The sequence below is a fragment of the Peromyscus californicus genome, unplaced genomic scaffold (assembly GCF_007827085.1).
Source record: "Peromyscus californicus insignis strain IS unplaced genomic scaffold, ASM782708v3 Scaffold_23__1_contigs__length_62951481, whole genome shotgun sequence".
Taxonomy (NCBI): domain Eukaryota; kingdom Metazoa; phylum Chordata; class Mammalia; order Rodentia; family Cricetidae; genus Peromyscus; species Peromyscus californicus.
Window position 1 is genome coordinate 15,212,948 of NW_026294534.1, and position 12,013 is coordinate 15,224,960.

At 44.4% G+C, this 12,013-nt stretch overlaps 1 protein-coding gene across 3 annotated transcripts in view; it reads left to right on the top strand.

Moving 5' to 3' along the window:
• The first annotated feature begins 296 nt into the window (after nt 1-296).
• Nucleotides 297-12,013, top strand: part of Kat6a (lysine acetyltransferase 6A) — an 86,542-nt gene continuing 74,825 nt past the window's right edge. For all 3 annotated transcript variants that reach the window (XM_052751832.1, XM_052751833.1, XM_052751834.1), the window contains exons 1-3: nt 297-409; nt 2,428-2,514; nt 2,818-3,730. In XM_052751832.1, the coding sequence (XP_052607792.1) occupies nt 3,131-3,730 (600 nt within the window). In that variant the 5' untranslated portion in view covers nt 297-409; nt 2,428-2,514; nt 2,818-3,130. The remainder of the gene's footprint in view (nt 410-2,427; nt 2,515-2,817; nt 3,731-12,013) is intronic.

Consider the following 12,013-nt stretch of genomic DNA (forward strand, 5'->3'; position numbering starts at 1 on the left):
GGGAGGAGGGACGCCCCCAGCTGTTGGCCTCCAGCCCGGCCAACTCCCGCTCCCAGCCTGGCTGCGGCCTTTTGTACCCGCCCCACGTGACCCGCCCAGCGGGCTCTTCCCTTCCCCGGCCGCCCCGCCCTCCGGCCCTTCCCGGCGACCAGCCGGCTCTTCCAGCTACCCGGCTGCCCTCCCCCCGCGCCCCTCCGCGCCCCTCCCCTCCCTCCCGCGCAGGCTGTTCCAGCTCCCTCCCCAGGCAGCCGTTCCCTCGCGACGCTCCCCTCCCCCCGCGGCTGTTCCGCCGCCTGGCCTCCCCTCCCCCCAGTCGGAGCTCACTGTCTCCAAGATGGCGGCCGTGTCAGTTTGGGGCATCTCCGCGGTCCGGCCCGGGCCCCCGGGATCCCGGCTGTCTTCCCCCCAGGTAAGTAGCCGAGGGGCCGCCCCCGGTCGCTTCCAGCCGCCGAGCCCGAGGCTCCGCCGCCCCGGAGTCTCCTTGGGCGCCTCGCGGGGTCGGCGGGCGGCTGCAGGCCCCGCCGCGGCCTGCGCCGCCTCCCGCTGCTCTGCGCCAGGCCTCGGGCTGGGCGCCGCGGCCGCCCCCTCGCGTCCGACTCCGCGGCCCAGCCCGCGCCGCCCGCCCGCCCGCCCGCCTGCCTGCCCGGTCCGCGCCTACGGCTCGGCGCCCTCGCTCCGCCGGCGGCCCGCTCCCGGGAGCCGGCGCTTCCCGGGCGGCGAGCGTCCAGGCCGCGGAGCCTGGGGCTGCTGTGCGGGCTCGCCCGCTTTCCCTCGGGGGCGCGCCCGCCGTCCGCCCGCCCGCCCGCCCGCCCGCCGCTCCCGGCGCCGGGCGCGCACTCCGGGCTGTTGCCGAGTGCGCGGAGACCCGAGCGGGGTTGAGCCGAGCCGGGGGTGACAAGCCTGGTGGGTGCTGTGGTGTGGAGCAGGCGGCACGTGTGGTGGTGTGTCTGTCGGACTGTCAGCCCCGGGCCGGGCCGGGTGGCGGCGGCGGGTTTGCCTGTCAAGAGCTCTGCGACTTTGGGCCGGACCTGCCCGACCTGTCAGGCTCCGTCACAGCCGGTGTCCCCCTTCGCTGCTCTTCTGAGCCGGCCCCCTCGGAGCCGGGAGAGCTTGGGGCTGGGGACAGAGCTGACGGTGCTCCTAACTCCACGTGATTTCATTGTTAACTTACTCTTCGGGCTGTGTTTCCATAGAATGGGAACGGCGAAGCCGTCCGCGGGGCAAACTCGTAGGCGCTGCCGCTTCAAGTTTTTAAAGTTCCTTGCGTTTTAAAGCGAGGGCGCGAAGATGTGTCTTGGGTTGGGAGGCAGAGCGGGAAGGGCTTTTGGAGCCGGCTGGTCTGTCTTTCTGGCAGCTAGTGTACTTTTCTGAGAGTTAGGGTTCAGATCCTCAGCGCCTTGGTTTCTGCAGACCTGGAGATTGGGGAAACTTCCGGCCGGAAAGACAATGAGTGACTGTCATTCATTCTTTCACCTGAAATCTTAACCACATCGGACGCTCCCAGCTTCTTAGATCCCAATTCTCGCTATTTTAAAGTTAACGTCTCTCTCTAAACTTTACTGGAGTAATAATCCTGTTATTTGTTCTCTTAAGACTTTCACGAAGATGAGGCTGCCTCCCTCTCCCCCGAGCCTCCTTTGAGTTAGCTTATTTTGAAGTACATCTTGCCCCAGGTGCTAATGTTTTGTTGCACCCTTTCTTTCCTATCGGAGTTATAGTACTGTTGCTTCCCCAGCATGTATCAGTTTTCCTTTTGCTTTTAACGACACTATTAAGACTACTTGCTGGAGGACATGACTTCCCCCTCCCCTTTTCTAGCTGTACTTATGTTGTACACGCTCTCCAGAACAGGAGAAGTTCAAAGTTAAACTTAGTTTTGGAGGGAAAAATTTGGAATTCATTATTTTAGGGATTAAAAAAATGCGTATCTGCCGGATTCTTGACCCCAAAGAGTAGTATGTTTGTTATTGTTTTGCTGACTAATGTTCACTCTGAGATAGTAATTTCAAATTCACATCTTTATCAGACATATTCTCTGTAAACACACAGACAGACAATACTTATTTTCTATACTATACATTTCATGTGTAGCATGTGCATTTGATCCCAGTGATTCTAGGCCTTATTTCTGGTTTATCTGTGCATGGTTTATAAGCACTTTGACAGTTGTTATTCTCTTCAGTATATGAGTGTTAGTGAAAGTTTGAATGAAATTGGGTTATTTTAAAATTCTTTAAGCGCTTTCACACCAAGCTATTTTCATTGTTTATGTTTGCATTATTATCCTTATTGTAATACATGAAGCATGCTTATTTCCTGCAGTAGATGAACTAGTCCAATTGTCCTCAGTGGTTTTCTGCGTATCTTATTGGCTGTTTTCTCTTCGCTGGAACTTTGGAAGCTGATTCACTCTTGCTTTCATTGCAGGGTTCTTTCTACTAAACCAGACACTTGTTGAAGTACTGAATAGTTTCTTGGGGAAAAATGTGGAGGAAGAGTTGAACCCGTAGACTGGTGAGCACAGATTGCGGAGGACAAACTAGCACTCCTCTGGTTACTTATAACTTAAGGTCATTCCTGGAACACCTCTTTTAATTTCCTCATTTTACCTTAAATACTCATATCTTCTTTTCCTTCTGTTTTCATTCCAGTGCTTTCCAGTGATTGTTTTGGAATATTGATTGATAGTACCATTTAAACTCTAAAGAGTGCTTGATAAACACATTGTTTTAAGAAAAGACTAGGATGTTTCAGTTGATAACTTTTTTATAGAGTGGGCCTTGATAGAAAACTGACATTATTTTAATTGCTTTTCAGGCGTAAGATGCTCATTTTCTGCTCGAAGCTGTGAATGAGATGTTTGGAGTACAAGAGTCTATGTGGAGTAGAGACCAATGTGTGGTGCTATTGAGGAGTTCGAAGACACTTCAAAAAAAACAGTTGTTTTGATTTCTAAGGTAAAAGTAGGTTGCAGTTCTGTTTTGTGAAGGAGGGAAGACTCAGGCCAGAAATCTTGTATGCTATGGTTAACTGGTTCCCACCCTCCGAGAATCTTGTTTTCCATGGTGTAAGACTTACTCAGCATCAGGATAAGGGGTAGCGACTCTATGGATATACGGAATCCCTCACCATGGTAAAACTCGCTAACCCGTTGTACACGGAGTGGATTTTGGAGGCCATCAAAAAAGTCAAGAAACAGAAACAGCGACCTTCAGAAGAAAGGATTTGCAATGCAGTGTCTTCATCCCATGGCTTGGATCGCAAAACTGTTCTAGAGCAGTTGGAGTTGAGTGTTAAAGATGGGACAATTTTAAAAGTCTCAAACAAAGGTCTCAATTCCTATAAAGATCCTGATAATCCTGGGCGAATAGCTCTTCCTAAACCCCGAAACCATGGAAAATTGGATAATAAGCAAAGTGTGGATTGGAATAAATTACTCAAACGGGCATTTGAGGGCTTGTCAGAGTCTGGTGGCTCAACTTTGAAAAGTATTGAACGCTTTTTGAAAAGCCAGAAGGATGTGTCTGCTGCCTATGGAGGCATTGCTGCCTCTGGCTTTCACCAGCAGTTGAGATTGGCCGTCAAGCGTGCTGTTGGCCATGGCAGACTCCTTAAAGATGGACCTCTCTACCGGCTCAACACTAAGGCAGCCAGTGCTGATGGGAAGGAGGGCTGTGAGTCGCTCTCTTGTTTACCTCCAGTGTCACTGCTTCCACACGAGAAAGATAAGGTAAGAAGCATTCGCATCAGTGTTGACTGCAGTTAAGACTAGGATTCATGTTCACATTTCTAGGAAGATACATAGATGGTCAGGACTCAGGAAACTTTGGTGAGTTCTAGCTGTGAAAACTTAATAGATGCTAATGTTCTAGTACTTTAAAATCTTTGAAGTCTAAGATTCACAATATAGAATGTTGACTTAACTACAAGACCATACTTAGCTTAGCATGAAAACTTTTGATTAAAGGTTCTTACAGTACCTTACTATTGCAACTTGATGAACTTAGAAATGCTAGAGATTTGACTTTGAAAGGAGTGGCTCACTCCAAGGAATCTTTCCTTTCTTTTTCCATTTTGTTTCAGGCTGTCATTAGACAGGAATGAGACAGATTCTTATGATCCATAGTAGGGACTAGCACATCAGTTATTCTTATTTCTGTGTTTTGTATAGCTTCCTATCATGTGTTACATTTTGTTTTGTTTTTTTCTGAGAAAGGAGGTCTTGCTATAAAGCCCAAGCTGGCCTCATACCTTATCATCTTCTTGACTCTGCCTTCCAAGAAGGGCTGGAATTACAGGTGTGTGCCACCACACCCAGGGTGGCTTTGTATATGATGAAATACTAAATGTTCTTATTTGTGACAGCTATAGTTATGTGGGACAGGAATACAGTATTCTGTATTATGAAAAGTTCTGGGGCGTTTTGTCCAGACACATGTACCTTACTCTGTTGTGTGCTATTGCTGTCCTTGTGGGTGTAGCTTAACAGTACATTTTGGCCCTTAGGTAGAATATTTGGGGCCAGGAAGACTTGTGTGTGACTGTTCTTTTACATTGCTAGAGTGTCTTGTCAGTAGAAGGTACTCTGAATTGTTACTTGTAGAGTGAACTGTTAATGTGTTGTACATCTTATTGTATATAGCACGGAAGCTACTTCTGGGAGAAGGTTTTTGTTGTATAATTTTTGAAATGGTAATATAATTGCAGTGTTTCTCCATTCCTTTTCCTCCCTCCAAACCCTCCCATACACACCTCCCCACTCTCCTTCAAATTCATGGCCTCTTTTGTCACTAATTGTCATTGCATACATATACATACATACACACATGTATTTACATATATACATTGCATACGTACATACATATATATATTCCCGAATATAGCCTGTTCAGTCCGCAAGTGTTACTTGTATGTATGTTTTCGTGGCTGTTTGGCACTGGACAACCAATTGTGCTTTTCCCCTGGGAAAAGCCACCTCTCTGATTCTTAGCTTTCCCCAATTGCCTGTAGTTCCTTGTGTAGGGGTGAGGCCTTGTAGACTTCTCTGTCTAGTTCGGCATGCTCATAGGTATCGTCCTTGTTTAGTTTTGTAGATGTGTCCATTGGGACTGGAGTCCACAACTGCATATTGATTGGTTGTGGTTTTCTGTAGTAGTCTCCGGTTGTTGCAAAGAGAAGTTTCCTTGATGAGGGCTGAAGACTGCACTTCTCTGTGGTAGAAGGACAGATGTTCATAGGTTGTTGGTAGGGAGGTAGTAAATTAGTGGTTGTAGTCTCTTCTCCAGTAACCATGACTTCGCTAGCACTGAGGGGTCAGCTAGGTTTCCAGTATCAGGCGTTGTCTCACCTTCTTGCCGAGCAGGTCTGAAGTTCAATTAGAGAGCTGTTGGCTGCTGCCAAGGTCTGTGTGCCACTGTTGCCCCCTGAAGGTTATCATGCCCTCTTGGTCCTTGATGTGGTTCATAGGCATCGTAGCTGGGTAAGACTATGGTGGCCTCCCTCCTTTGGAACCTTACCATGGTGCCTCCTGGTACTGTGAAAGCTACTCCTCAGGTAGCAGACATTCAGGTCAGTTCCAGCTCAGGAGCCCCTGGGCTTTGTGTCTGAAGAGCATGGTGTCTTCAGTGATCGGGACTTACCTTCCACCTCTGGAGGGCAACCAAGGGCAACAGCAATGGGTGCAGAGTCTCTTGGACAACCCTGACCAACCACTCAAAAGAGGTTTCTCATGTCTGGTCTTGGGTTTATATTCGGTGGTCTTTGGTTATTAGAGGAGGCACTGTCAGTCCAGATGAGAGAAGTTCATGAAAACTGTATGTTTATGCACATTTATACACAGAATTCCATGTATTATAGTTGTGTGTGTGTAAGTGGTTAATGGTATGCTTCCTTGTGGCTTTTACAGACGTCCTTACTGTTGTTTTGCTCACCTCTCTCTCCTCCTGCATTCACCTTCCTCCCCTGTCCCTAAAGAGTACCTCCTTTCCCATCTTCCCTGTCGATCACTTGTGTCCTGCTGTTTCTCTTTAGCTCCTTCCATTTCTGCATTTACCTCCCTTCCCTCTGGAAGGAGCCCCCTGTGTATATTATATTTTACTGTCATTGTATGTGTGCTCACAGAGGCCAGAGGAAGGTGTCTGATCCTTTAGAGCTAGAGGAATAGATGGTTGTGGGTTGCATGAAGTGGGTGCTGCCAACTGAACTTGGGTCCCGTGGAAGAGCAGCAAGAGCTCTTAATCGCTGAGCCGTCTCTGTCCTTCATTGTAGTTCTTAGCATCCCATTCAATATAACAATTAGAGTATTTTTCTTTTGTTTTCTTGTGTGTGGGGGTGTTGAGACAGTGCCTTTCTAGGTAGCCCAAATTGGGCTCAGCCTTGTAGAAATCCTCCTGCCTCATCTCCTAGTACTGGGATTGAGGCGTGTACCATCATGTCTGGCAGTGGTATATTTTATTGGTGAATTATTTTATTTTTTAATAATAGTTTTTATTTTATAAAATTATAATTGTACCAATTGCCCCTTCCCTTTCCTCCTTCAAACCTCTCCCATGCGCCTCCTTAGTCTCTCAGATTTATTGCCTTTTTCTTTAGTTGTTACATATAGTTGCATATATACATATAAATGTATCTGCTTTTCTAAATACATAAATCCAACCTGCTCAGTCTGTGTACTATTACTGTATGTCTATGATCTCAGGCTTGGGACTGGAGACCCAGTTAGGGGGACTTTTCCGTGTAGAAGCCCATTTCTCCCTCTCTAGCATTCTTCAGTTGCCTGCAGCTCTTTGTTTAGGCTTGCGTTCCCTCACGCCTCCCTCTTCTATGGTAGCATGTCCATTGATTGGGGTCTTCATAGTTCAGGGCTTGTTTAGGCAGCCATGTTAATGAGACTTCATGGGTGTAGCTTCTCTGACATTTCTGGGAGACACAGTCGTACAGCAAACTTCTGTTCCCTTGACTCTTAAAAATCTCTCCTCCTGCTCTTGTGAAATGAGCCCTGGGCCTAGGTGCAGGGTTTGTGTTGTGCCTTTACAGCTCTTGTTTTGATCATCTGTGGTTTTCTGTAATGGTCTCTGTTGCAAAGGGCAGGCAGTATCTTCGATGAGGAGTGAGAGCTGCACTTACCTGTGGGTATGAGGATGCGCATTGAGATTGGAGTTGGGGATGATGCTGGGTTAGTAAAGACCAGGACTTCACTAGCCCTGGGAAGCTGGCTAGGTTTCCAGTACCAGGCATGATTTGCCTCTTGCTGAGCAGGTCTTAAGTCCAACTAGAGAGCTGTTGGTTACTCACAAGGTGTGCATGCGACTACTGCATCCTTAGGGGTTGTGCCTTGCTGGACATTGTTGGGGGTCACAGGTGTCACAGCTGAGCGGGACTGTTGGTTGTCACCCTTCCTTAGATGTTTGCACGGTGCCTTCTGGTAAGATGAGGGCTAGTCCTCAGGGAGGAGCTATAGGTCAGATTCAGCTCAGGTCCTCTGGGTCCAGTGTCTGAAGTACATGGTTTCTTCAGCCGTGGAACTTGTCTTCCTCCTCTGGAGGGCAACCAAGGACCACAGCAGTGGTCTCTATGTTTTGGGAGTCTCAGTCTCTTGGACAGCCCTGACTACCAACTCAAAGCAGGGCTTCTCATGCCTGATGTTAGAGTTTTTATTTATAGCTTATGGGAGTATTGTCAGCCCAGATGGGAGGATTTCATTTAAACTATATATGTGTATGTGTACACATACTTAGATATTATTATATGTAATTTTAGCTAGATAGATAATAATATGCTTATAACTCTTTTAGACAGTCCTTACTATTATTTTACTCCCTCCCTCTTTCCTCTGTGTTTATCTCCCTCTCCCCTGAGTGCCCCCCCCATTTTTCCTTATCAGATGACTCAAACCCTGCTATTCCTCTCTATTGCTCTTCCCTGCCCCATGGTCCCTTTATACTTTCCTGGTTTCTGCATTTACTCCAGGTTATATACTCACATCTGAAGACTTGGAACTAGGAATCACAAATAGAATATGTGATGTTTGTCTTTCTAGGTCTCGATTACCTCCCTCAATAGGATCTGTTCTAGTTTTATCCATTTACCAAGGGTCCAATATAGTGCATTTTAATTTTAAAAGATTTATTTTATTATTTATTTATGTGCTTGTGTGTGTGTGCATGTACTCTAGAAGGCCAGAAGAAGGCATTGGATTCTCTGGAGCTGGATTTATAGGCACTTGTGAGCAGCTTGATGTGGGTATGGGAACCACTAAGCCATCTCCATTCTCTTAAATTTTTTGAAAATTATTAATTACTTAGTATTTGAGAGAAGATCTCATATATCCTAGACTGACTTTGAATTTCTAGTGTAGCTGAACATGACCTTGAACTTCTTACCTTCCTGTCTCTGCCTTCCATACGCTGGGATTACAGGCATGTGCCATCACTGGCAGTTGATGTGTAGATTGATTCCAGAGTCTCATATGTTAGCCAAGTACTCTACAAATTGAGCTATATTCCTAACCCTCATTGGTGAGATTTTTAGAGATCTATTTCAGGGTTCAGTTTGCCCTTTGAACTTCGCGAGCTGGAAGCATACTTTTACAGATTAATGATCTGTAATCTTAACAATCTCAAATACTTCCAATTCTGAAACTTTTGACCAACAAAGTGATTGCTCTTACTAAGCGTAAAGATCCAAAATGCTCCTGGGTTTTAGATTTGGGGTTTTTAGATGAGGGATATTCAGCTGCTGGTGTCTATGCAAATATTAAAAAAAATTGAGGAACTCTGGGATCTGAAATATTTCAGATTCTAAGCATTGTGTAAAAGGTGGTAAAGGGATTTCTTGCCTTTATGTTGATGTCTTGTCATCAGGAATTGATGCAGAATTAACAAGCAGTTCTCTGTCATTGGGCATTTGAGTATATGTTAAAATGTTCAAGTGGACAAGTAAATAAAGCCCTGTTTTGTGGTTTGGTGGTACAAGAACACCTATCTGTAGGAACTGTTTCTTGATCCCATGAAGCTAAGTAAAATATAATTGGACTTATTATCATTACTATTAAATGATCTAATGGGATGAGTTAGTGGCATTGCTGTGCATCAGTTATTGTATGTTTTTATTAGAATGCCTCAGTACTTGCATTTATAGTAATTCCCTTTGCTTGAACTCTCTCTTTCTCTGTGTGTGTGTTTGTCAGTCACTCTGTATGCATGCAGGAGTCTCAGACAGGAACTCTTAAGAATGAGCTGTCACTGAGCTACATGTAACATTTTAATTTTAAAAATGTCGGCCTTACACCAAGTGTCACTTGTGTATATTCTTTAAAAAGCAGCCAGTTGATAATCCAGTGCAGGACGAATACAAATTCTAGGATTCTGGGACTTGACTTTTGGAAAGACCCCTGAGAGCCATTGTGCAGTAGTTTGCAGCTGACCTGAAGACCTTTCCTGAGGCATTGTGTTGAGGACATTTCATTCAGTAGAAAGCTACTGGTTTGCTTTGATTAGAAAGACCTGTTCATTGCTATATAGCTGTAGTGCATAGTGTTCCTAGCTGAAATGACTATATTTGGGAGTATATGTTTAGGAAGATTGTGTTTCTTTTGAGTAGAATTCCATGTGCACTGATCAGTAGAGTGTACTTTGAATTTTGAGCTGTTCTCAGTTGTTTTTATATTACTGAAATTACAATTGATGGGATTTGTTCTATATTTTAAAATGATTTTCATTTCATATGCTATTTTCAATAGTGTATTTACTGAATGACTTTCCCCAAAGGTGTGTAGAGCTCGCTTTCAGAGTTATAATACAGTGAACTCAAAGGTGAGAAATGATTTCTCCTCTGGATGGATTATATATTTCCTCCTTTGATTATATTTTAACTGTTTTCCTTCCTCTCTTTGAAACTACCTAGTCAGTTTGTATAGAAAATGGGTTGACTTGCTGTTATGAACATCTGTATTCTAAACACAGACATATATACATCTCCAGAGTATATTTGACAGTGATGGAGAAAGGAAGGTATAGGCTAGAAGTAATTCCACTTTTAGTTGCCAATTAATTCAAATAAGTGTTGAGCACCTGTGTAGGCTACACACAATACTTGGAAGCGAAAGGATCATCTCTTCTGGAATGCTGATGTATCTGTTGACTTGGTTAGCTGTGGGGTACTATAGTATATAGTTTATGTTCCATGTTACTAGTCTTTTTTAAAAAGATGTATTTATTTTTCTTTTATGTTGTATGAGTGTTTTGCCTGCATGTGTGTGTGCTATGTGAATGCAGTTCCCACAGAGGCCAGAAGAGGGTGTCAGATCTCCTGGAACTGGAGTTACAGATGGTTGTGAGCTGTAGTGTGAATTGTGGGAGTCTTGTGGAAGAGCAGTCAGTGCTCTTGACCACCGAGTCATCTTTCCAGCCTTGGTGTAACTAGTTTTTTGTGATGATTATCCAAATCATTAAAATGTTTTTCTGTAGAATATTTTTGAGCAGAATTATAATTTACTGAAACATTTTGTTGGAAAAGAGAGAGTTTTAATTAATCTTGGGTGCATTACTCAGCTAGGTAAGTAACCTGGATTAGAAAGATTAAGTGGTAAATCTCCTGCTTCCTATAATTACTTGTTTCTCAATACAATGATTAATTAGGATAGCTCAGATTATCTAATTTAATTGGAACTTGTATTCTAAATTTGTAGAATGTGTGTGCAGATACTCACAGAGGCTAGAGTTATTGGACTTCACTGTGAGCAGCCCTGTGTGGTTGCCAGGAACTGAACACAGACCTTCTAGAAGAGCAGTAAGTGCTCTAAGCTGCTGAGCCTTCTCTCCAGCCCACAGCTTAGATTTTTATGGTAGAGATACTGACTAAAATGGGTTGTTAAAAAACTAACAAACAGCCGGGCGGTGGTGGTGCACGCCTTTAATCCCAGCACTCGGGAGGCAGAGGCAGGCGGATCTCTGTGAGTTCGAGGCCAGCCTGGTCTCCAAAGCGAGTTCCAGGAAAGGCACAAAGCTACACAGAGAAACCCTGTCTCGAAAAACCAAAAAAAAAAAAAAAAAACTAACAAACAAAAAATAAATAAAATGGGATATGTTTTCAAGTTACTGAGAATGAAGACTCATACAGTTTTAGTGGTTTGGAAATAGCCTTTATAGTATTACTGTTTCATACTTTATCTCATTAGGATAGTGATGTTAGTAAGAATAATTTGTAATTGGCCTATTGTTGTGATAGTTTATTAAGAATGCAGTGAATTCTTGTCCTGCTTAGCAGAACTATTGTTCATTTAAAAAAAAGAAAACCAAAAAAACATGTAAAAAGTAGTGCAAAAAGGATGAGGCTGTGGTGACACAGGTGGTAGAGAGTGTGCAGGACTCATTGCACTTGCTAGTGTATGCAAGGCCCTGGGTTCGAGTCCCCAGAACTGTCCCAAATAGTAGATTTTTGGTCATGTTATCAAAATGGAACTGGATTAGTCTCAATTTTTAAAAATAATATATGTTATTTATACATGTGGTATAATTTTGTAAAGGCACTTAGGGATTGGCTTTTTCTGCAGATGTGTTCATTTTATTTATTTGTGTGTGTGTGTGTGTGTGTGTGTGTGTGTGTGTCTGTCTGTCTGTCTGTCTGTCTGGGGGGGCACATGTGTCACAGCACATGTGTGGAGGATTTTGAGACTCAAACTAGCTTGGGTTACATAGCAAGAGCCTATCTCAAAAAAAAAAGTGTTACATTCAGCACTCAATGTATATTTAGTGTTAAATATCCAGGACAAGCTTGAGAGATTTGTAATATTACCAGTAAACTATACAGGGAAAGCAGCAGACAACAAGTTGGGGAGTAGAAAAAAGTGTGTAAGAGTTTACTGTCTGTAAAAGAAGATAGCTCACTCCTGTGCCTTTCCGTTTGTGTAGAGTGAGTAGATTCTGTATGTATAGACAGACGTATTATCAGACCTAGATCGGGGCCAAATTTCCCTCCAGTAGTAAATCGTGAACTGCAGTAAACAGAGAGCTGT